The sequence below is a fragment of the Struthio camelus genome, chromosome 1, assembly GCF_040807025.1.
Source record: "Struthio camelus isolate bStrCam1 chromosome 1, bStrCam1.hap1, whole genome shotgun sequence".
Lineage (NCBI taxonomy): Eukaryota > Metazoa > Chordata > Aves > Struthioniformes > Struthionidae > Struthio > Struthio camelus.
This window is the reverse complement of record NC_090942.1, coordinates 216,792,265-216,819,065: the sequence shown is the minus strand read 5'-3', so window position 1 is coordinate 216,819,065 and position 26,801 is coordinate 216,792,265. Positions and strand designations below refer to the sequence as shown.

The 26,801-nt window shown below is 39.0% G+C and overlaps 1 protein-coding gene across 19 annotated transcripts in view; it reads left to right on the top strand.

Moving 5' to 3' along the window:
* DLG2 (discs large MAGUK scaffold protein 2) overlaps window positions 1–26,801 on the top strand; it is a 1,033,288-nt gene that overhangs the window by 700,171 nt on the left and 306,316 nt on the right. For all 19 annotated transcript variants that reach the window (XM_068930581.1, XM_068930580.1, XM_068930592.1 and 16 more), the window contains one exon: window positions 24,036–24,172. In XM_068930581.1, the coding sequence (XP_068786682.1) occupies window positions 24,036–24,172 (137 nt within the window). The remainder of the gene's footprint in view (window positions 1–24,035; window positions 24,173–26,801) is intronic.

The window sequence follows — 26,801 nt, the reverse complement described above, 5'->3', positions numbered from 1 at the left end:
GGGGCTATAAATTAGAAATTAACACATCTACTGAGTACTATTCAGCCCACGTATGTCTCTCTCTCTGGAGGGCCTATGCTCATCTCAGTTTTCTTCTGTAATCAACAAAGACTAAGCTCCTAAACTGCTCAAGAAAATACTCAGAATAAGATAGGATCAATACAAATAGCATAATATGCATTTATTTTTTCTAAGGATATATATTCATGTAAGTGTTAGATGAAGTCAATGGGCATAACCAGTTCCAGAGGTTCCTTGTCATTGTTTGCTCGGCTGGCACGAAGGGACTGTGCAGCATGTGTGAGATTTCCTTTGCACATAACTATTATTTGCTTTATTCTTGATGATTGCAAATAAAGTCACTAGGTAGTAATGAAGTTTTCTTGCCATACGAAGAAAACCCTTTGATTAGTGGTGGAATTCTCTTGCAAAGATGCAGAGGTTTTCACCATCAATATAAGGTATGGTTTCACTGCAGAATGAAAACCCTTTGATTAGTGGTGGAATTCTCTTGCAAAGATGCAGAGGTTTTCACCATCAATATAAGGTATGGTTTCACTGCAGAATAACCTCGAATTGTTACTGAAATATTCTCTACTCCGTTACCATCTACAAAAAAATGGAGTTTTATAGAAGTTGACCCACATTTTAGTTTGGACTGGTGGCCTTAGTGAAAACATCTGTGTTCTACTGTTTATCATCTCAGCTTGCAGTGGCAACTCAAATATGTCCAAAACGTGCAGTGGTATTCAGTGTATTTTTGAAATGTCTGACTCTGCTAAAAATGTTTAAGGACAGCAGAATAAATATTTTTTAATTCTTACAAGTATTTTTCCAATAAGAAAAGAAGAAATTTTACCCTTTCTGTCTACTAAAGCAAAGTCAAAGGTTAGCTTTTTATCTCAGCTAATAGCTGGTACAGCATTTAAAATGAAACAGGCAGCTTTTTGTAAATGAAGAACCCCAGTTATTTCTTTCACAGTTTCAGGAAACACTGAGAACTTTCAAATCTTGCTTTCAAATCTTTTCAAATCAGTTTCACAATTGATTTTGAATGCTTGCTTCAGACTGGTGATGATGTATAGTTTCTTATTAATATAACTATTCTAGTACTTCACTAGCATGTACAGTGTCTAATTTTCTTGATATTGGATGCTAAAAACTGCTTAACAAACCTTAGCATTTGGGGAAAGGGGACTTGCAGTGCAAGTTATATAGATCTGCATAGATTTTTTTAAATTAGTTTACAATAGCTTGAAACCTTCAAAACATTTTTAATTTTGTGATAAAAAAATGTAATTTTGATAGTTCCAAAGTGCTTCGAGTAAATCAAGTTTTTCACAGTTTGAATCGAACCTTAAACTTTTTAGTCTTTTAAGATGAATTTCAGTCTTATGATCACTTTCAATGTGAATTTACTTCTATTTTTTCAATGTTCTCATGTTCTTGTGCTGTGAGTTTTTTCATGAATCCTGATCTAAAGCACAGCAAAATGGGGCAACTTTAAAAAAGAAAACTGTAGAAAAATGGGGAAGTAGGCAAACATTTCTGAATGTGAATTTAACTAATTATTTAGGTTCTCAACTCCAATTAAAGTTCTTCACTTCATATTAGTGTAATTCATTATCACTTACTAAAGGGAATGAAAAGAAAAATACCACAATTGAAACTAAAATACCATTTTTTGTGAAATATCTTTGCTTGAGGGGACTTGCATATCATCCTATCAGCAGCAGTAAGTGCTCTGTCAAGCCCTAATACATAATTTTCCAGTTTTAAGATGGTGATTCACAATCATCGTTTATCAGTTAACATCACTGAAAGACATCCCTTCCCTGCAGGCTAGGACTGTATAATGTAAGAAGATGTGACTATCTGCATGGTTTATCACATGAAAGTGGTATACACTTGAAACTCATAAAATTAGAAAGCTCTATGATAGTACTATAAGAGCACTTACTATTTTTAGAAAATATTTTAACATATTACTGCTGCTAAAGCCTAGTGGGGAAAAGTGGTAGGTTGCGTCTGCTCCGTCATATTCTGCAGACCCAGGTTCTCATTCTCTAGTTTAAGTGATGATATCTGCATACCGCTGCTATTGTCATCATATTCTGTTTTATGGCACGAATAAAATGTTAAACCTATTATCTGCCTGTGGTCACTACAGACTTGCCATCTCATCAGTATAAATTACCACATGTGAAACATTTCTTAAAAACTATTCAGAATGTGGAGCAGCTCCTTCTCTTGTATGAAGAAAAGTAGCGCTTATTTATTATAATTTCACCAGACGAGTTATTATTCTTAGAGTGGAAATTAGCTAATATTTCAGCCTTTTGGCTAGGTTCTTTTTGTCTGCGGTGGAGAAACCTGTCATGTTGCTGGTTAGAGTTGCTAAAGTTAAGTGGCTTGGAGAAAAGAGGCATGTTTGAGAGTTAAGAATTTTTCAAGAGACTGTCCCATTTTGTTGTTACGTTGTGTTAGCTGGCTAAGAAGCATGCTGCTGCTTTTTCACTGTTAAAGCTTAAATATGTTTCTTCCAGTTCTTTAGCGGGTGCCTCATGTAACTTCAAAATATATATGATGTTCTGCATTGTGATATACTAGATAACTTGTAATATCGTGTGTAGAATGTTGGAAAATGCATATGATCTTTGTGAATGAGACATAGTGTTTTCTATGTTCTAATACCTATGCTTTTCTACGTTTGGAGGAGGCTTGGGATTGATCTTTCTTAAATGTGTCCGTGTTATCAGCTTTGCGATTCTGTGGCCTCCTATTAGAAGATGTCAATCGACAGTATGATGTCTTTCCACATCTCCAACAATAAATTTGGGTCATAGCTTCAAAAGCTAACTCTTTGGTTGGCTGTCTCATTATTTAAAAAGCTAGGTCTATCCTATGAGTGGCAGGCTATTGCTGGTTTGAAATTTTACAGTTTGGTGATGATTTTTACTTCCCTTTTTTATGTTTTCCTGTCATTTTCCATTTGCACTAAAGGAGTAAACAAAATGACTTGGAAGACTGTGCAACAATTTATATATGTGTTTGTGTGTGTGTATGTGTAATATTGTACATATTATATGATATTATGAATATTATATATTTAACATATACTTTACATATATACACACACATATACATATAAATGTGTGTGTGTGCGTGTGTGTGTGTGTGTGTATGTGTGTGTGTGCGTATCCTCTCCCTCAAAACCATTTATTTCTTAACAACTTTCCAAACAGTTCTTAGGATCTTGGGTTAATATGCAAAATAAGCACCTAATCTCTCAGTAGATTTTAAGTATCAGTTTCAGAAATCATTCATGAAGAGAGACATTTCTACTGAAATGAACAGTACTTTCTGCAACCCCATCATGATAACTATTTCTGAAGTGGTGCTGTAGCAATTTCAAAGTGCAGTGCTGTATTTTAATAGCCAATTGAGATGGCTATAAAAATACAGCACTGAGCGTTAAGATCATTACTAAATTGCTTCAGCAGTACTTACTGATGAGGCAGCTTCAGCAGAATACGATTCATCTTAATGAACTGTGGCTGCAGTAGAGCAAAAGTAGCAGCACAGGGAAAGAAAGATGTTCAGGTAGGCTTGGATGCCAGAGCTTAATGTTTTGTTTCAATAAAAATAGGAGAAATTCTTCTGTGCATTTTCTTTCTGTATTAGGTAGGAATTTCTTATTACTATCCGGTTGCCTAGATAGTTTCATCAGCTCTGGCCATAGACTAGCATGTAGAGTATGCAGCAAAGTGACCTTGTTTTCTTTTCATTCTTTACCGTAAGTTGACAATCCTTTGTTGAAATGCCTCATACTACCATTCTTTGCACCTTAGCAAGTTTAACTCTGTAACCTTACAGTGGAAATAGGAGGGGTGGAAGATGTTGTTTTCTATTTGTCTGCTTCTTTATCCGTGCAGAGAGAAGGTGTTTTTATTTTCTGTGCTCAGAAGCTGGATCAGTAACGGATGCATTTCTAGGTCTGGCTTGTATAGTTTCCGTGTGGATGAGAATATACCAGACCATTTAAAAAAATCTCTCTTTGATTTGTACTGTATGGAAAAGCTTAAAAGGAAGCTGCTTACTACAGATGATTTCCCAGCTATGTACTGATCTCTAGTGCACTGATGAAAAGTTCCTTACACCACCTTTTACCTTGGGTTTGTCGATTGTAAGCTATGGAAAAATGCAGTATCTGAGGTTTCAGGTGATATTTGATGTCATTGCTGCATGCATGATTCCTTTTGCTGTCTCTGTCATTTTTAAAAATCCCATGGATTTGTCTCTATCATTAAGCTAGCTTTTTGTCTATGACAAATATTACGCAAATTCCCAGTTAGTCTTGGCAAACTTCTTTTCCAGTTCTACTTTTTTCTCCTTACCAAATACGATGCAATTAGAACAGGCCTTGTAATGTTGTATTTTACAACATGCCTTTGTACTTATTTCTTCCTTCAGATTATAAATTTCTAGGTTAGGAAATAATTTTATCACTTCCCTCCCCATTCTATAGTGCTATGTAAGAGTTAAGGGGGAGTTACAAAACATCCCTTTTATTATATTTGCCTTTGCTTGTCTGCATTAGGCCAGCATAAAAAAGGGAGGAGATGCAGCAGACATTGTGGCAGAATGTTAATTATCTCATGATTATATTCAGATATACAATTAATTAAAAGATGAGGAAGGAGAATGGTGTCATTTGCTAAACTACTGGGCTGGGTGTGGAAAGAAGCCCTTCTGCAGATAGGAGGCCAATAACATTTCCCCATTTTCTTTTTTATTTTTTTAGTGGAGGAGTGAGAATTGTCTAGGGAATGACTGTTCTTTTGACCTTTTTTTCAACACTTACAGGTTCTTTTGCTTACATTCCTCAGATAAGTTTTATAGAATGGTTATGCTTGATCTTTCACTGATTTAATAAATAAATGATTATGTAACAGTCATTGTTGTGAGCCTGATGTGACATCCCAATGCAAGATAAGATACCTTAAGGCTTTAGCATCCTATGTGGAATACATTCACAAACATGACATCTGTCATTTGCAACTGTGTAGTTTCAAAATCCTTATGGTTACCTCTTTGCAGAGCCTCATCCTTTTTTTGAATATAAAGCCAAATGGGCAGATTAAGCAGATGAAATTACAGAGCAGTGATTTCATCCTTTATTGTTTAGTTAATTATCTACACAGTAATTTCTGTCTTCCTATTAGTATTTTAGAAGTCCAAGAAATATGCTGTCTGGAAGACAACAAGCATCAGCAAAATATTGCAGTACCATGAAAAGCATCTTTAAAAGGTGTATTTAATTAAATTTATATAACTTCAGAAGCTGTAACTATTCATTTTTCTTGTGTTCTTGTCTTGTTTTTTGTGGTAATCCTAAGCATAGGCAGACAGACAGAATTTCCAAGCCTTCTGAGAAGGCATTAGACATTCTGAAAGTGGGGAGTGACAAGGCTGGGTGAGGTTTTATGGATGCAAGTGACAGAGTAAATGAAATATTAGTCTGCAGTCTATTTAAAAATATTCTAGACTGTGCATATTATTCTTCTGTTTCTACTAGCTGAAAAAAGGAAGGAGGCATATTAAAGCATCTCTGAGCAGCTGAAAGGAATAGCTTGCTCAGTCAGAAGCCAGATGCCAAAGTGATTAAGTGCAAATAGCAATTCATCTGACTGTTCTCCATGCTGTATCCAAATCCTTCCTGCAGCTCTGTCATCCTCATTTTGCATTCAGTGTTCTGAGGTTTAGATATAATTGTGGTTAACCTTACTGAAAATAAAAGTAAGACTGCAACTCGGGTTCTTTTTAGGTGAGTTTCAGCTAAAAAGTGGTAATTAGATCTGAACACATGGCAAAGAGAAAGAAATTTCTCTGTGGTAATTTAGCTTTAACTTACTAGTGGCTGTTTTAGATCATTTGCCCAACAACTTTGGGGAATCGCTTTTCCTTGTGTTATGTTAGTATTCCTAGAAAGCATTTCTTTTTTACTTTAGATGGAAAGAGTTCCTTTGCTATTTGCCATGAACCAAATGATTGGCGCGGATGAGAATACAAGACCCTAACTGCGATGTGCCGTCTTAAGACGTGAGACTGGCAAGCCCTGGCTTTTGGGGCTCTGCAGGCAGTGCACACAAACTGGGACACTGCCAGTGCCGATCAGTCACAGCCACACAGGGCAGCTGATCTGCGCCGCTGCAGAGGTCTTCTGTGGCGTTCGGAGGTATTCCACATTGCACGTGCAGTAAGATCAGACTCGCTGCAAAAGCAAAGTTTAGTCTTACTGTGCCAAAAGCCTGTGATCCTTGGCACACAGACAGCTCTTCCTCTTTACTGGAAGCAATAAAGACATGAGAGAGTGTCAGTTGTTTTTCCTGCCTAGCAGACACTCATTTAAGATCTTTTCATTCAGAAATTCACCCTCTTGGGATGAAGGCTAGGTGGTACCTTTCTCTCAACATGAAACATTCAGTGCGCCTGGAAGATGAAATAAATTCCTGTGACCTGTTTCATGCTACACTTTTGTCTGCTATAAAACTATATTAGAAAGGCAAAGAGACAGCTTAATGCTCCTTCCTTTAGTTTCTAATTTCTGAGACAAATGACAACTTTGGGAGCTTACAAAAGCAAAGTATATCTGTGGAGTAAACTCACTGCAAAACCAGAAACACTAGCTTATATATCTGAAGTATGCCAAGAGCGTAAAGCCCTCTGTTCAGCATCCAGGACATAGTCTGCTAAATTTTCAGCAGTGACTTGGATGAACAATTAAGAACAGGTTCATGGATTTTAGAAGGAATTTTGGCCAATCATTTCCTCTGATGGGAAGAAAGAGTTGCAAAGCAAGATCTTAAAGAGTTGAAGGAACTATAAAGTAGGATATAATGGTAGCAAATCTTTAGGCTGTGGTAAAAGATGTGTTGCATAAGCTAAAAGAACAATATCCTTTAAGGTGTGCTTAAAGTTTTTACTTTGGAAAGTGATGTTTTCAAACAGGATGTAATAGCCTTTTTTCCTTTTAAATTGTGTTCTTGTTTCTTGGGTTTTTTTTCCTTTTATTACACAAAACAGTGTATAGGTTATCTTACGAAATGTAACAGAAAAATGTAACTACACCACACCAACAAACGTGAGAGACCTGAAATGAAGAAGCATAAAATTACAGTAAATCATTTTATAAAGTTGTTTAGTATAGGCACGTTTACATTTCATACACTGTGACTGAAAAGTGAAGTCAGTTGGTGTACCTAATAGGCCAGAGGTGAATCTTATCCATACTCTGTAAGTTGGACGTGTAGCATTTATAAGTTCTAATGATTGTCAGATGCCAAAGCCAAAATGTCTGACAAATTATTTTGAAATAATACTTTTAAATTCTATAGTAGCAAGTGACACCCCTTCTGTAATGCAGAGGAGGTAATTGTAATTTAGAGGTGTAACCACACAGAGGACAGTGAGATGATAGGTGCTTTCAAGGTATGAAAAGTGCCTAATAATCTTCTGGCCTCAATTTTCACAGGAAGGTCATCTGTGGTAAGGTTGCTGTCATGGTTAAAACCAGTGACAGAGGGACAAGACCTCAGCCTCAAGCAAAGAAGGAACAGGCCAGGCAGCACTTCTTAAATAAGTTAGATATTTTTACACTTGCAGGTCCTGATGGTCTTGATCTCAGACTACTCAGACTTCACTGAAATCTGAGTGTTAAGAGTGGTTATTTTTGAAAACTTGTGTGGAGAAGGTGAAGGGAAAAACTAGAAAGGGCAAACAGCAAACTCGTCTATGCTGAAGTGAACAAGAGTAGTCAGAGGATTATAAAGCCATCAACTTTGCCTTGAGAATGCCAGAGGAAGACTAGAACAAATAGGAAAAGTCTTTGTAAGCATCTGGAAAAAATCAGAAGAGTAATGGTTAACAGGCAGTAGATGTCATATGGCTTCCCTTTTGTAATTCTTGTTCACATTTTTCTCAGATGACACCATGTGCTGGAAAGGTTTAACATTGAAAGTAGTCTGAAAAAAACAAGGTGTCGGTCAGCAGCAACAAGTGAAAGGTAGTTTAGGCAGGAATAATCAATTAATCTAATAAGCCGTGCTCAACAGAAAACTGTCTGGGCAAGAATCCTCTAGAAAAGATATAGGATTATGTTAGCTGCAGTATCTTTTACATAATATCATGCTGTGGTAAATGGGATTTATAAGTTGAAGTATAGTTTATGGGACACGTGAGCAAGCCTTTCATCCTTCACAGGTAAAGCCTCAGCTGGAGAACATTGGCTTTGAGCTTTCCACTTCAAGAAGGATGTGGGCCGGTTGGAAGGACTCCAGGGGAAGGCAATAAAAATGATCAGAGGTTTAGAAAGCATAACCTACAAGGAAAGACTGGCTGATCTGAAGTCATTTATCTGAAATACCAAAGACTTAAAAGGGGGTAAAGGGCGCCTGATAACCACCTTCTTGCTTTGCAGCACATCTTTGAAGAAACTGTTTGCTCTGTGTGGAACAAAACTTGATAGACAAATTATGATAAGCAAGACTTAGACTGAATTTTAGGACAAATAGATTACCAGATAGGTTACTAAGTCCTCAGAACTGGAGATCTCTGGGAGTGTCAGACAGCAATTTGTCAGCCATAGTGTAACTACAGTTGTTTCTGCCTCAGACCAAGCAAATAGAATACATGATCCGTTGAGTATCTTCCAGCCCCATGATTCAGGGAACATAATGCAGTTTCCTTTTTTCACTGCAGTATGAAGACAAACGGGATGGATAGGGCTGGTGAAACCCTGCACCTACAGAAATAGGGAGGTTTTCTTCCAAACACAAAACACAAACATTTCTTTTGCCTGTTCTCAACTGTAATTTGGAATTTTTGATTTGCTTTACTTGTGGCTAGGAGGGATAAAACATTTTAGAAAATAATCTTCTTGGCAAATGTCAATACTAATAAATATTGGAACAGATAAACTGTAGTCTCAAACTGCATTTGTTCGTTCACATCCAGCTATAATTTCCCTGGCTTTTCGACTTTTCTGTGGCTCAAGCCAGGGTCATGCTCCTTAGGAACAATTTGGTCTGGTGGATGGCTGGTTGTTCACCAAAGGCTGGCCCTCACCTTATTACTATAGTTCAGTAAGCATCAACTCTTTTCTTTCTCTGTATCTTTTATATACTTGTAAATTGGTAGCATCAGGGCTCTGTAAATTGCCTTAGATAAAAAACAAATTATTTGTAAATTTGTCTCCTGATTCCTCTCTATATTTTTTAAAGAGGAAGTAACTGAATGGATGACAGATTATTTATGGGTTGATTGCAAATAGATAAGAGGCTGCAAGATGAACTTTGATTTCATTTTATATTTTCAAGCTTCAACATAATTGCCAGACAGTTTTCAAGAAAGTATTTCTGTTCAGCTTTGCAACAGGAATAAGAGGATAAATGCTAAATTCCCTTCATCAGATGGAGGAGGAACAAGAGAAACTGATGAGTCTCTCCCTGACATTTATGGCTGTTAAACAGATCCCAAACTGACAGACTGCTCCTTCTGTCTCGATTTAATTGGTGACAAATTGTTAAATATTTGGCTAGAACAGCCATCCATACTTAGAAAGCAGTGACCCAGCTATACTCAGTTAAAGGTATATCACCTAATATTATACACAGTAAATAATTATTCTAATTCATAAACAGATGCTATCTCCTCTGTCAAATCTGTGAATTTCAGGAATGGATCTGGATATGAAAAAATGGTGGAGGAAAGCACAGCTTTACATAGTAATGGTTTTAAAAAAATAACATCTCATCAAAAATTAATAACTACCTTAAAACAGATGTTGATGTGCAAATCTACAGGATCAAATGCTTTTCACTGAAATTATTAGGAGCTGAAAATAATTTTGTGCTGCTGTCAGTAATTTATGAATTAACTAAACTAAATACAAAATTATGGAGGTACTGCAGTTTGTTAATGACAGACAAACTGATAAACTGTCTGCACAAGTTTAGATCCTATGCCAGAAACAGCTGGTTTTCTGCATGCATGAAAAGTGACCCTTATTTCAGGGTTTGAACCCAAGTTAGTATATATTGTAAAAGCAATAGAGGATTCTTTGAATCTACCCTCAGGCACCTGACTGAGGGCTTTACTCTGTGCCTCTTTTCAGGTTTCTGTAACTGCCCACTTGTCTCTAGTCACTGCAAAGGAGCCATGGGTTGTTATTTTTCTTTCTTAGGTTAAAAAATTACATGCCGGAATCTGGATGGGATAAGCCAGGACCTAAATAAAGGTCAAATGAAGTTTAAGTGTATGAGCAGCAGTGGAAAGGCCGAAAAACCTTCAAGATTTTATCTAAATTGTCTGGTGGAGAGAGGAGAGTGTCAGGGATAAGGGACTTCTCTTGGTTTACACCAGCGAGATAAAGCCCTGCTCTGCTGATCCCCTTTCCAGATACTTCTGCGTCACATTGAAAACCTTACATGTTATCGGTTACATCTGAGGGAAGAATGCTATTTTTAACAGGAGATGCAGACCACATAAAGAGAGCTACAAAAGCAAATTTACTGCAGTGAGGTTAATTATCTTAAAAACTTGAGTTAGGAAAAAAAATGGGACAGCAGAGATGATTTGGTTTCCTACTGCTTTCAACCCATAGGCACAAATACTCTGAATTATTGGCTGTTCTTGCAGGGCAGCCAAATACGGTTACATGCAGCTTTCTCAAGCCCAGTACTTCTCTTTAAAGGCTAAATTAAAGGTTTTATATTTCATTCTCTAATCATGAAAGGTTCATGGTACCAGTGTATCTGCCAGAGAAAAAAATCAGAGATATATAGAGTAGGCATCGTTACTACACTGTTTTCCTCCCCTTGTAGCGATATCAGATTTGTCTTAGATCTCCAGAGCATTGCAAACCTGTGATTACCAACCTCTCTTTCTCTCTCTGAAGCTTAGGAGAGCAATTTTATTGTTCCCTTCACTCCTGTTTGTCCTCAGGCTCTCAAGCATAGTTCTGCTGAAAAGTTTTCAGGTGCATTGCTAGGTTAGACAGCCGCTACAGTTCACCTCTCTCTGGCTACCTGCTCCCGTCCCGGCATCTGCTCTCCCTATTGCATCCCCTGAGTCGGGTTTGCTGAGCAGCAGCGCAAACCTTGTGAATATGCACCTGTTCTGGATTTGGATTTGGAGCTGACCCAGTTAACAGCAAATATGCTTTGTTTTGTGCAGTTTTCAGCTGCTGATGCATTTAGCTAAAAAATTTCTCCAGATGATGCAAGGCAGACAGTGGGAAAGTGTGGCCAAAGGCAGTGAGGAGGGCAGGGTTATCTGTTGGCAGTAGCGAGGCTTTGGGTCAACATATAATAATCCTGAAAATGCACCCTGCAAACCCCTCAGCTGGCTCTTTGTTGCTAGTTAGGATAAGTTGCTTCTTCATCTGAAGCTATGTATAGTCCAGATGATTTTTCCCCAGGAGAATGAAAGGGCAGGGCTGAGAATGGAACAACAACAACAAATTTCGGATAAGAAAAATGCTGTTAATTCACAAAAACAAATGGCAAGAAGAAAGGGAACAAGACAGGACAGTCTTTAACGGTCCATTCGTATCACATTTAGCCACACAATCACTCATGCTGCATATAACATTGTTCCCTGCAAGTTGTAAATTATCCTGTTGCACAGGCAACTAGCCAAATGATGCCTATGCTAATCTAAAATTCTGATTTTTAGTGACTCTGGATCTATAGACTCTCTGTATTTGCAGGTACATCAAAAATGTGCAGAAACTTCCTGTATGAACAGGAAGTCTATTGGCATGTGTAGTTTCAGTGTAGGCATACGCAAACGTGGCGTGGAAATGTGAGGGGGCAAATATACGTGGACATAGGCTACAACTTTCCAGAAATAGTCATAAGCAGTAAATTGCATTCTTAAATGACAGGTCTTGCATTTCTCTGCTTTACCTTGCTAATCTTTCAGGGGTTTTTTAAGCAACTTGACTGTTTTTAACATGAAATATTTAGAGCTGGTATATTATGCTACTTTTTCTAAAACGGCAGAACTACTTGCTATAATTCTCAAAGAGAATTATTTGTCAAAAATGAAATCATTTTCTCCCTCTTTCATGCTGATAAAATTGCCACAGTGTGATTTAATATAATTTTGAGTGAAATTGAATCATCATTAATGCTTTAAAAACCGGTCAATTGTGAATAATTAGGAATACTGCCTTCTCTTTTCAAGAGAAATTTCGAAGTATTCTTGAGAATTCCTATCGTGAAGTTAAGCCATTTCCTATGTTTTCTGGCAAATTTATTCCCAATTAACTTTAAATATTAAAATATAGAATAAATATAACTTCTAATGAGACTTTAAGAGTATTTGCCTGGTTTACTATTTCTTTTCTTTTCAGCTATATCTGAGGAGAATGTATCTTTAGGGATGAATACGTGCAGACAAAAAATCCGTAATGGGAAAAACATTTAACTGCAAAACTGAATGGAAAAGAAGGAATTATTTTCATTTATATGCAAGTTAGGTATTTGTTTTACGAAATTCTACAAACAGAAGAATAATTTGGTGAGATATGTTTGCAAGCCTTTATTAAAGATTATCGAAAGATTAGCTTTTACAGTTATGATAATGTAAATCCAATGTTCTATCTACTGTACCGATATTATAATTGTTTTTAAAGATGTTCTCATTGCCTTGAAGGTATGTTAACATTTATATCATAATCCTACTTCTCTGTCATCTACTCTCTGGTTGAAAATGTAAACGTTTTTCCCAGGCCAAAGAGCATAACCCTGTATCCTGAGAACAGATTCTTTTCTTGCTGTTACAACCCAGTGGTTTCTACTACAGTATTTGACTGTTATGCCCAAAAGAAGGAAAAAAAAACCAATGGGAAAATAGTTGTAGTTGCCTAAACTGGCTTCTGAACAGGTATAGAGATTAGAGAAGAGTAATTTAGTAGAAAATCCTTGAAATATCCAGAAGACTTTTTTTTTAACAGAGATTCTGGACTCTTCTGAGTTTCAGACTTTCATGGGTCTGAGATGGTTGTGATGAAGCCCTTGCATCTAAAGAAAAAATGTAACAGGCTACCCCTATCTCCCAGAGGAACAGAAAACTCAGAGAAAGCAGTGGTGGGTAGCAAGCTTCTGGGGAGATCCCAGCACACATGCATTGTGGAACAGGTGTAAGAAGCTGTAGATAGCATTGTGGTCGCTGAATTTTAAAATTATATATGCTTCCTGATGGCATGGATGGCAGTTTGCAAGGTTTGTGTTTGAAATGGTGACAGTCAAGTTGTCCTGTCTGACTTCTAAGGTTCAAATAACAGCTGAGGAGCTCAGGAGGCTCTTTCTGGTTTACAGTCCTGCTCAGATATTCTCAACCAAGGATGTAAAAATTATTCTGCCATCATTGCCAGTTGGAGAGCCATCACAGCTTCTCCTAGACTGAATCTTAGCCAGCTACCATTCTTCCAGGCCTTTAGTCTTTATAGAGCTGCTTGGAGCAGTATGGAAGTACCTATGCATCAGTGTACTGAAGACATTTTAATCTCTGTGGGATCACTATCTCTGTTCACTCACATCTAACAAGCTGCAAAAACAGACCTCTGCAGAGGGTTTTGCAGTCATATTGTGTTATTGCAGTGTTTTATATTTTAAATTTTAATTTTAAATTTCATTTAGATTAGATTTAAAACTGCAATTATTTAAAAATTGCAATAAAATTTATTAAAGTTCTCACTTTAATTTTAAAGTGTTCTAAATTTGTAGAGGTACAAGGTATAAGATGTGAAATTTTAGTGTTTACTTTCTATTGAAAGCTTTGAACAAAATCTCTCTCCATGCTGAAATGCCATAAGCCTTCTCTCTGCTTAGGTTACGGAAGGACTGGTTCTCTCAGAGGAAGAAGTATTGCACAGTACCACTGTGCAATCAATGCTAATTTACAAAGAAAGGTTTTTCTTTGCCTTCTGTATAATCACAATTGCTAAACAGAATTCAGTGATAGATAGCCTTTCCCACAAACATGGTGGCTGTACTTGGTGGAAATACTGTATATATTGTCCAGTTAAATCCTCAGTATAGGCTAAACCTGAATTCTGACCATCTGTGCTTGTTCAGTAGTATGGAAAGGTAATGCACTGGCAGTCAGAATGGAGGGATTAAGAAAAATAATAACAAGAAAAAAAGACCATGGGCAAAAACAAAGGAACTGTGTAACAGTATCTGTATAAATAGCTAAGGGCATGACTATATAATGACACACACACAGTAATGGTGATAATAATTTTCTCCTTGTGTAAGGTGGTTTCAAAGAATATTTTTCTTACCTGCTGGCACTGTACATCATCTTTATTCTATCTGACATCATCTGGGAAATAACTGAAAACATTAGATATTTCTGCAAAAAAAATGTCAGAAACAGTAAGGAAGATGCTTGAAGTTTCTAACCTGAGGCCACCAGAAAGAGCTACTAGATAATGACAGTCTCAATTAGATTTCTTTTTTGGGCAGCGGTGTTCGTCCCAGTCCACGCTCTTAGCAAACAGTTTGTTACAAAGAGCCCTCTCAAATGATCCTGAAATGGAGACTGAAATAGGAATTAAAGATTGCAAAGAAACTAGAAAACTATTAAGTGTGTTCTGAATATTAGTTAAAGTTTTATGAATCATACTGTACTTTAAAATGACTTTTTTACCCACAGAACAGTTATAAAGTGTAGTCAAGTTTTATTCATGTAACTCCTTCTGGTATAAACTGTCAAACGAGCTAGGAATAGGAATTGTTAAAAGAATTTACTGAAATAAAATGGTATTTGAATCTACCATGCAACATAGAGGAGAGAGATAAAGTGACATTTCCTATGGCTGGGATTAATAGTTTCTCAGGAATTGACTCATGGCATGCAAAACAACAACAAAGAAAGAGAGCTCTGTAGAGGAAGATCAGCTCCTCCTTCTAACACCATTTACATTATTGAGAAACATAATTCAATTTTTATTTTGTAATGTATTTCATTTTTGTTTGACCCAGTAAAAAAAGAATCTACTGTTAATAATGAACACTAAACATAAATCACAGCTATAACAAGCCTATTAAACGTTCGTGATTATTATGAGGTGCTACTTTTAAATGTGTTGTGTCGCTCCTCCAGAAAAACTAGAATTGGCAGCTAGAGGCTTGAGCAAGGGGGCAGGGGGAGATATTCCCTGCTGCTCCTCTGTTTATAATTAACCTTGTTTCCATTGGTTTATTCATATAGCGCTACTGCAGTACCCGTCAAAACAAGTCAATCAAACGATAACCTTCAAAGTGTTTTGTATTATCCATGTTCCTTTCCTGCCTCTAAGTGGAATTTGATTAATTAGAAGCCGGGATTGGACTTCTTCACTCCGGGTTTGATGATTTCATCAATATGATACTATTCTGCCTTTCAGAGGAAAAAAGAGTATGTATAAATATTGTCCCTGTAAGCTGAAAGAGATTTCAGCAGTTCAACAGCACTGAGCTATGGGTTTTTTTTGTCCTGGAGAAATAGCTGGCCTCTCGAAGACAGGAGCTAGCTTTGAGTTGGGTTCTCCTTTGCCTGGCATGGTTGCTCACAGTAGTGTGATTTGGTAAGGTCAGAGCCCACAGCCAGGCTTGCAGCGCCACGAAAGGTCCTCAGTGGGACAAGTGGTTGCATTGGTGCTTTCTGGTTGTATTTTCTTATTTTGCTGCCTGAAGCAGTTTCACAAAATCCCCAGGACATGGGGCAGCAGCTGTCGAACTTTCATCACATCTCTTGGAATTGTATTGATCGGTGACAATAAACTAATTTTTGGACAGATATTTTATCCCCTCTAGGAGCCCACAGTTATTATGGGGTAGTCCTTTACTTCAGAATATTGCTTTCTTCAGTCTTCATAAATCTTTGGCAAGGCTGCAGCTCATTGTTTTTGTTTGTTTGGTATATACACATCTTTATGAATGTCATTTATTTTCCCATTGGGCTTACAGGCATAAGAATGCCTTATGTCACATGCTGTAACCTTGCTGCCAGCCTCCTGTTGTTACTGTACAGACTCTTCTGCTGACAAGACATCTGTGCTATGGTCTTAACAGAGCACAGGCCTTCCGGGCTTGACCAAAACAACCCATTCTTCAATTTTATTGCTAGGAGTGGTGTTCTGACATTATCAGTAACTGTCATTCTTTTAACCCTTGTGCTCCTTGCTCTTTCTTCAGGTGCTTACATGCAAATTTAATTCATATTTTACTCATATCTAGCCTAATATTTCTGTTAAAAGTCCTGCACACCTTGTGGCTTCTCTGAAGTGCTCTGTATTCAGAAGGTCTGTTTTGGTGGGGCTAAGGGATGCTGCAGCAAAGTCAGTAATCTGTGAATTAGGAATTATGTCTCTACAGCACACTATTCTGGTTGATTACCTGCAAATCACACATTTCTCAGTTACATTTTAAGCTTCTGAACCACCTTAGAGTTGACTTTCTTTGAACGAGGTTCCTAGCTGAGACTGTGAAACTCCTGTTGGACATATCCTCTAAAATTCTAATTCTATTGGTGGGCTTAAAATAAACCTGGTTCTTTGTGTAGCATAGTGGCAAACTGCAACATCCCATTTCGAGTACTAACATGAGATTCATTTAACTGAAGTTATTTTTAGAAAGCTGATGTTATCTAGCCTAAGTTGGTCTTGTAGGCTCCCTCTCTAGCCACTGGAAAGTGATGGGGCTAGAGTGTGATTCATCATCATTCATTCAGGTTGTAGGTGAAGAAAACAGGAAGTGAGAAGGAGGGCATTCCTCAAGAGTGCCTCTTGGTTTTCTGTGTTATGATGGCAAAGCTTTCCTGGCTATAAAAGTCAATGAGGAAAAGCTTCTTCAGTTAAATGTATTGTTTTATTTTGACTTTTCTGGTCTTAAAGGGGACAATGAAAAGGAATTTGATTAGAAAACATGTCCTGCTGTATTCCCATAAATTTGACAAATTTATGTCAAAAAGAGGGCACAAAGAGGGATCTACACTATGGATGCACAAACCTCTCTCAGGTCTTCAAACAAAGCAGCAGCTTTCTGTCTAAATGGATTCAGAATCTAACTCAGGTTGTGACCTTTTCTAGAAGTGATCTTCCCACCCATCTCTTCCCACATCCACCCCCATAGCCTTTCAGAGACCAGGAGTGTGATTCAGCTGAGCTCTTTCAGATGTCTCTGTGAGATGAGATGAATCATACTTTAAAAGCCCTTAATGAATTTTCATTGATTATAAAGATAGCATAAATGATTAGTGCCTGATGTCATTTGGCCAGATGAATCCTACCCAAAAGTTTTATTGTAGTATACTTTCCTAGCATCCTAGTCATTAGCATAAATCACTTGATTAAAACTGCATGTTATCATTGTTCCATTCCTCATTCTTCCCAAGAAGTAATCTTTTAAAACAGGAAAGTATAATTTGACAGTACAATTAGATTATCAGAGGAAAGCCATAGAAACTCACCCTGTTCAAACACTTTTTATAAAGTATTATAATACTTATCATTCCCTGTCTTTCACATCCACCTTCCTTTTTCTCTCTTCCTTTTTCTTTCTTAGTTTTCTCTCCTTCCTTTCTCTCTAATCAAGCAGTATTACCTCATGTCTTGTTCTGCCCTTTTGCACCTTTCTGTACTCAAGATTCGGTTTGCAGATGCCCCATTTTACAAATACAGTCTAGCCCCATGCATTGTAAGCAGTTACATTTTATGTAGACTCAGAAGGAGAAAAATATATTCTTCTGGCATTATAAACCTCCCTTTTGCAATGTGGATTGCAGTTTATAGTCCTCTTTTTTTAGGCTTCACACCTCAATTGTGATATAACTGGCCAAACAAGCAGCAAACACCCTTCTCAGCACTGCAGAAAACATAATGGACAATCTTTGCTACTGTTGGCTTATGTTGTAGTAAGACCAGGCTAAAGTAAGAGCCACTTTGCACAAAATACAGCACAGCTGTATAGCCAGAGATGACCTTTTCCTTTACAAGAGACATTTTTAATAACAGGGAGCGAAGAGGTGTGGAGGATGGCATCAGCCAGCCTTCACAAGGTGATACTGAAGGAAGCCTTCACAACTGCAATCTAGCCCACTGGGTTTCATTATGGTGGTATAAATGTATGCCAGACTTTTTCTGGTCAAGGGGATGTTAATTACATCACCAAGGAACATGACTCAGACAGACCCTCTCTGACAGCAGATGCAGCTCTGCAGGTGTCGCGCTGCAGGGAATGCCTGGGGCCTCTCTGTGAGGCCTGGGCTGACAGTCAGCTCTCCTGCAGAAGGTGTGCTGTGGTTGATCAGTTGTATCACCAGGTAAAGGAGTTATGGGAGGAAGTCAGTAGGCTGCGTAGCATCCGAGAAGATGAGCAGGAGATTGACAGCGTATCTTGGAGACCGTGCAGCTCGAGGAGTCCCCAGCCCCCACAGCAGTGGAGTTGCTGGAGGGCTCTGTACTGTGTGAAACGGTACATCATAACACTGTTGAAGAAGGCTGGAAACTGATCACTTCTCGTAGAAGGAGAAAGGCTCTTGCTCCTCCTCAAGACTTGCCTTTGAGGAACAAGTTTAGTGCCCTCCAAGCTGAGGAGGAGCTGGGCAAGGCTTCAAGGGAAGCTACTGGCCTGACAGACCCCGTGCCATGTGGGAACACCTGGAAGAAGTGGCGAGTAATTGTGAGTGACTCCCTGCTGCAGGGGACAGAAGCACCTATCTGCTGACCTGACAGCTTGTCTAGAGAGGTTTGCTGTCTGCTGGGGCTCAAATAAGAGATGTCATGGAAAGACTGCCAAGGCTTGTCCATGCATCGGACTACTACCCTCTGCTGATCTTCCATGAAGGCATTAATGACACTAAGCAAATTGGATACCATCAAACAGGATTTCAGAGCTCTGGGGATGGTGGTGAAGGGTCTGGGAGCTCAGGACATTTTCTCCTCAATCCTGCCTCTTGAGAGGGAAGGACAGGAGGAGGAGTAGAGGAGTTTTCCAAGTTAACAATTGGCTGTGCCGCTGGTGTTGGCAGCAGGGCTTTGGTTTCTATGACCATGGGACCCTGTTTGAAGATCGGCAGCTGATGGAGAGCGATGGGATCCACCTCACCAAGCGGGGCACACGTGTCTTTGCCAACAGATTGGCCAGCTTGATAAGGAGGGAAGGGGAGAGTTGCAGAGACAGGGTAGTCAGTAAAACACCGCTGAAGTCAGGATGCCTCCAGCGGGTGCATGCATCCAGGGGAGACAGCATGGAACATGGCTATGGAGGATCCTCTTGCACCTCTCCTGAGAAGCTTACATGCTCAACTGGCTTTGTGAAATGCCTGTACACCAATGCGCACAGTATGGGGAATAAACAGGAGGAGTTAGAGATCTGTGTGCGGTCGCAGGGCCATGATCTCATTGCAGTTACAGAGACATGATGGGATAGCTCGCAGCACTGGAATGCTGTCATGGATGGCTATGTGCTTTTTAGGAAAGACAGGCTAGGAAGGCGAGGTGGTGGAGTGGCCCTTTATGTGAGGGAGCAACTAGAATGTGTGGAGCTCTGCCTCGGGGTGGATGAAGAGCAAGTTGAGAGCCTATGGGTAAGGTTTAAAGGGCAGGGTAACATGGGTGACACTGTTGTGAGGGTTTACTACAGGCCACCTGATCAGGAAGAAATAGTCGATGAGGCCTTCTACCGACAGCTGGAAGTAGCCTCACGATCACAGGCCCTGGTTCTCATGGGAGACTTCAACCACCTTGACATCTGTTGGCAAGACAGCACAGCTAGGCACAAACAGTCAAAGAGGTTCCTGCAGGGCACTGATGATAACTTTTTGACCCAGGTGGTAGAGGAGAGGTGGCCAACGAGGAGAGGTGCAATGCTAGACCTTGTACTAACGAACAAAGAAGGTCTAGTTGGAGATGTGAAGGTTGGGGGCAGCCTTGGCTGCAGTGACCATGAGATGGTGGAGTTCAGGATCCTACGAGGAGGGAGCAGGGCAATGAGTAGGATTGCAACCCTGGACTTCAGGAGAGCTGACTTTGGCCTCTTCAGGGACCTACTTGGAGGAATCACCTGGGGTAGGGCCCTAGAAGGAAGAGGGGTCCAAGAAAGCTGGTTAATATTCAAGCATCACCTCCTCCAGGCTCAAAATCGGTGCATCCCTCTGAGGAAGAAATCCAGCAAAGCAGGCAGGAGACCTGCATGGATGAGCAAGGAACTCCTGGCAAAGCTCCAGCAGAAGAAGGAAGTGTACAGAATGTGGAAAAGGGGACAGGCCACTTGGGAGGAATACAGGGACGTTGTCAGAGTGTGCAGGGATGCGACAAGGAAGGCTAAGGCCCATTTGGAATTAAATCTGGCAAGGGATGTCAAGGACAACAAGAAGGGGTTCTTCAATACATCAATAGCAAAAGGAAGACTAGGGAAAATGTGGGCCTGCTGCTGAAGGAGGTGGGTGCCCTGGTGACGAAGGATACAGAGAAGGCAGAGTTATTGAATGCTGCCTTTGCTTCAGTCTTCACTGCTAAGGCCAGTCCTGAGGAATTCCAGACCTTGGAGACAAGAGAGGAAGGCTGGAGAAAGGAAGACTCTCCCTTGGTGGAGGAGGATCAGGTTAGAGATCTTTTGTCCAAACCTGACATCCACAAATCCATGGGCCCCGATGGGATGCACCCACGAGTGCTGAGGAGCTGGTGGATGTTATTGCTAGGCCACTCTCCATCATCTTGGAAAGGACCTGGAGATCAGGAGAGGTGCCTGAGGACTGGAAGAAAGCCAATATCACTGCAGTCTTCAAAAAGGGCAAGAAGGAGGAGCCAGGAAACTCCAGGCCAGTCAGCCTCCCCTCCATCCCTGGAAAGGTGATGGAACAGCTCCTCCTCGAGGTCTTCACTAAGCATCTGGTGGACATAGAAGGTGATCAGGAGTAGTCAGCAGGGATTCACCAAAGGGAAATCATGCTTGACCAATCTGATAGCCTTCTCTGATGGAATGACTGGCTGGGTAGATGAGGGCAGAGCAGTGGATGTTGTCTTTCTGGACTTCAGCCAGGCTTTTGACACTGTCTCCCATCACATCCTCCTAGGTAAGCTCAGGAAGTGTGGGCTAGACGAGTGGCCAGTGAGGTGGCTTGAGAACTGGCTGGACGGCAGAGCCCAGAGGGTTGTGGTCAGTGGTGCAGAGTCAAGTTGGAGGCCTGTAGCTAGCAGTGTCCCCCAGGGGTCAGTCCTGGGTCCAGTCTTGTTCAAAATATTCATCAGTGACCTGGAGGAAGGGACAGAGTGCACCCTCCGCAAGTTTGCTGATGATACTAAACTGGGGGGAGAGGCTAACACACCAGAAGACTGTGCTGCCATTCAGAGGGGCCTGGACAGGCTGGAGAGCTGGGCGGAGAGGAACCTCCTGAAGTTCCACAAAGGCAAGTGCAGGGTCCTGCACCTAGGGAGGAATAACCCCCTGCACCAGTACAGGCTGGGGGTTGACCTGCTGGAAAGCAGCTCTGCCGAGAAGGACCTGGGATTGCTGGTGAGCAACCAGTTAAGCATGAGGCAGCAACATGCCCTTGTGGCCAGGAGGGCCTATGGTCTCCTGGGGTGCATGAGGCAGAGTGTTGCCAGCAGGTGGAGGGAGGTGATCCTGCCCCTCTCCTCAGCCCTGGGGAGTAGAGCATCTGGAGTCCTGTGTCCAATTCTGGGCTCCCCAGGACAAGAGAGACATGGCACTGCTGGAGAGAGTCCAGCGGAGGGCTACCAAGATGATGAGGGGACTGGAGCATCTCTCCTCTGAAGGAAGGCTGCGAGAGCTGGGCCTGTTGAGCCTGGAGAAGAGAAGACTGAGAAGGGGATCTCATCCATGTATACAAGTATCTGAAGGGAGGGTGTCGAGAGGGTGGGGCCAGACTCTTCTCCGTGGTGCCCAGCAACAGGACAAGAGGCAACAGGCAGAAACTGAAACTCAGGCAGTTTCGTCTGAACCTGAGGAAAAACTTCTTTCCTGTGAGGGTGACAGAGCGCTGGAAGAGGTTTCCCAGAGAGGTAGTGGAGTCTCCTTCGCTGGAGATATTCAAAACCCACCTGGACGGGGTTTTGCGATCCTGTGCAATGTGGTCTAGATGACCCTGCATGAGCAGGGAGGTTGGACTAGATGATCTCCAGAGACCCCTTCCAATCTTGGCCATTCTGTGTGATTCTGTGATTCTGTGTGACTCAATCATTCTCCCTTGTCCACAACGAAAATTTAAGGAAAATTTACATTCTTGATATTTTCTTTGAATGTGTTTTTGCTTCTTTGATAACAGTCTCAGGGTAGTGAACAAATTCTTCCAGGGTCAAGAAGTGTAACCTTTTGTTTTTGTAGTTGTCCTGGCAGTAGCACATAAACAGTAACAGTGGTCATCAGCGTCACTTGGAAATTAAGTGATTTTATTTATTTTTTTTATTTTAATTATCCCATACTTCTTAATTAGCTATGTGTTGTTAATAGTAATCATAATTAATTAGTCTTTCAATCTGAGATATAATTTCAGAGGTTTCTTCTGGTAATTTACTGTTTTGTCCATATCCGTTAAGTAGTCCAGTATGTAATGTGACCTCACATTTTTAAGCTAAAAAAATTATAAAATAAAAATATTATAAGAAAAAAATCATAATTTTTTGAAAATTATATCAAAATATTTAATTCACTCTAAAAATCTTATCTCTCTACCCATACAGCTGCTAAATAAGCCTTTGGGTAATAACTATACCCTCAGTTAAGTTTTATTGCAAAGCAGTAAGGCTGCTGATTTTGTGATAAAATGCCATGTTCCAGGCAACTCACTTTTCCCAGTTGCATTCGTAGCTCAGGCTGAAGCTATTACTAACATGTTTTCCTTGAGAATGATGACGCATAATATACTTCACAGATAAAACTAGTGATTATTCTTTAGATAGATATAACTAATATTTTTCTGTACTACTAAAAGAGGTATGCCTGATTGAGGCAATAATCGAAGCAGATTATTGTCAGTAATAGCTTATTTGTTCAACTGGAAGTTCCCATTAGATATATGATCTATGAAAAATCAAATCTATGAAGTAGCTTTTTATGGAAATAAAGCACAAGTATTTCTATCTTTTCTCTGATTGAGAGATAAAAATCTTATTATAAATGAGAGCAATGATTTGTGTGCTTATGCAGTGTCTCAGAGGATAGGAAAAGAGTAAAACCATTTTATTTTTTTTTTACAGACTCTAACATCTGTTTATTTTTCCTTTCCTTCCTGAATCATATTAGCATGTATTATTGACATTGCTCTGAAGTTTGGCACTTCGAGTCTTCATCTAGGAATTTCACAGATCACTGAGCAGAAGTTATGTGCACAAAGGACTATGGTTTTCATATTTCATGTATCCATAGCCTATGTTATCTGTGTCCTAGAAAAATATGCAGAGCAGAATTAAATCCAAATATCTACACTGTTCAATCCTTCCAGACTTTTCACTATGGTACTATAACAACTAACAATACCTCCCCTGGTATTTTTCAAATTCTGTGGATCATAGGAATATCCTACATTTTTTTCTAATACATTGTGATATATTGTATTTCAATATTTAACAAAACAAACTCCAAGCTTTGGATAGTAATGGTGAAACTTCCACCACTGGAAATGTCTGCCGTGACTTCCTAATGTAGGTTGTGGTGGCTCTTGACAAGGGCAAGACATTGATGTAGTCATCATTATTTGATTCATTTTGTCTGTGTGTTGCTAGAAATTCCTGTGATTGAACATAGGAAAGAATATTCTTAATTTATTTCTGTCCCTGACCTTCCAGAAGAAGTGAATGTATTGACCCCTCAAATATTTGTTTTGATATTTGCAATTCTCTAAAAAATTCTATCCTTATATTTTAGATTAGAATAAAATATGTACTAACCTCACACTCCTTTTTATTGTTACATATTTTATTTATTTTATTGCTAATATTTTATTTTCCCTATCTTCTCCAGGTCTAGGTTTCAGTATTGCAGGAGGTGTGGGAAACCAACACATTCCTGGGGACAACAGCATTTATGTTACCAAGATTATTGATGGAGGAGCCGCGCAAAAAGATGGGAGATTGCAGGTTGGAGATAGACTTCTTATGGTAAGTATGACAAATTTATATCATGTTCTAAATGGCTGAAAGTTTTTTCATGGAGGGACTTTTATTCATCATACTTTTTCCTGGAGGTGGCCAGTAGAAATTCTATAATAATTATGAGCTACACTTCTATCATCTTCATTTTTTCCCATTGCTTATATATATTCTTGAGACTGCAGTTAAAAATCATTACACTGGTAAAGCAACATTTTATGAAGACACGGCAAACAATTGTATTACTTTAACAGTCCTTTAACTGAGAAGAGAATGAATGTGTTATGCACATTAGTGACAAGTCAAAATGCAGCAGAAAACTTTAAAGGAAGGCTTAAGATAAACTGCTCATTACAGCAGTGCTCATTCTACTCATCATTTAAAGAAAATGAAAGGATGTAAAAATGTGCCGCTAGATTCTCATGTGTAGGCTCTGTTAGTGGGATATTGTCTGTATTCCAGTATATGTATGAACGCTTGATGTAGTCTGCATATAGATTTTCCGAAATATATGTTTTCCATCTTTTTCCTGAGAAAGTGTTTTTATTCCTCCAGTGGATCTCATGTTGGGAAATTCTTCCTGATATTTGCCATGTTAGTACATTGTTCCCCATAGATAATTCTTTACCACTTGCAAAGTTTGTTTAATTCTTTGTAAGGGGGAAAGCCTGACCCTGGTGAATCAGCAGAAGTTAATCTAAGTTAAGTTGTATTCATGTCAATGTATTTGCATAGGTTTCAGCAGGTAGAGAAAACCTTTCTGAATCAATGCTATGAAAAAAATATACTGCAGTAGCTGTATTCCGTGACATTATATGTGAGCAGTTACAAATTGCCATGAACTGTCTTGCTACCTGCAACACTATGTCTAATTGAAGTTTTCAATATTCGGCTTGGAGCATTATGTTCCAGTCATATATGAATGTGACTGTTCATTTCATACAGTATATTGAAGAGAACATTAAAGGAACTTGGTTGCTGGGTTGTTGACTCTTTTCCTTGTTCTTGTTGTTATTCACCTAAGTGGATAGATAAAATAACTTAAACAGTAAATGGTGTTATCAAAGTCAAAACAAAACAAAACCTAAAACTGTTATCTTCTTTGCCATTTTTTCTTTGTGTATTCTCAGCACAGCAAAATTCAAGTCACTTTTGTATAATGCTGTTTTGTCCTTTTCTGTATCGAAACATGTATTTTCCCATGTTACACCTTATTTTGTTATTTTACACTTTGTTTCCAATTTACTTACATTTTGCTGTTGTTTTTTCCGTGGTGAGAATTCTTCACAGTTGTGTCATTTGCAAATTTTTGTTAACTTACAGTTAACTCCTCTCAACTCAAGATAATAAATAATATCTGACAGAAATAAATAAATAAACCTTGCATTCCCCATCTCCAGTGAACCCAATCTAATCATTATGAATTTAAATTGACAAAAAATGATTTTATCCACCACTATGAATACATTCTTTCTCTTCAGATTTTTGTAGTATATGGGTTTTAAGGGGTCTGTTCTCGCTCTTTCACTTATGACTCACTGCTATCAAATACAGATGTTTGCAAGTTTCTTCATTCTAATGGATTTATACTCCTGAATCTGACCTCTTAATGACCAATGCATTCTCAATATGTTTGATGTCCCATCTTCAGACTGCTTTCCCTTTAGTTATGACCTGCTTATTACTTACCCTTGTCTCCTTTTGTCGCTGTGTTTTCCTCATTTGTTTAAATGAGCAACAAATCTATCATAATAATGCTCTCCGTTACTCATCTACTTTAAGACCAAGCTTTTGATTGCTGCCTAAGAAAATCCTAGTTAACTTGCAATTTGTATACCTTAACCTTGATATTTTTGGAGGTTAGGTCACAGGATCCAAACCTATTTCTAAAATCTGGGCAGATTACAGATATTTTTATCTGGTTCTCCCCCATAAGATATTTTGATTTCTGTGTAACTTGTGAGTTTTCTTGAACACCTTCAATATTTTTTTCCTCTACCTTGGGGAGTGTCAGTCAGTTCATGACATTTACTTCATATTCCTTTGTGAACAGTGAGTGAAAGAGTTCATTATTTTCCTTTGGCAGTGTTACCACTTGTATCAACACGATATTACCCATGTCATCTATATGGTCCTATTCTGCTTCACTGATTCCTTATTTATTATATATTTGAACACTTGCTTATTATTTTTCTTCTCAGTAGTGCATCCATTCTTGAGCTTTGCTTTTTCCATCATTTCTCTGTAGATTTGCTAGAATTTGTCATCTTTCTGTAATTCATTAGTGAATGTTGTTTCTCTGTGTCTGTGTTCTGATAAGTTTGTGTGAAATGCTTCCAGTTTCCAGAGAATATGCAAATCAAATGTATTAAAATTTAAGATGTAACATCAAAACTAATATTGAAATGTAAAACAATGAGGTACCATCTGAGTATTTCACATTTTATGTCCTTATTGTTATTAAACGTAGATTGCTAATAGTGCATTAAGCATTCTGAGGAAGTATTATGTAAATACTGAACATTGTGATTATTGTGAAATCTATACATGAACATGCCTATGCAGTTATGTTTCTGTGGCACTGAGCCTTCACTTCAGGCTTATTATCCTGAGCACTTCCACAGAAAAATGCTCACTT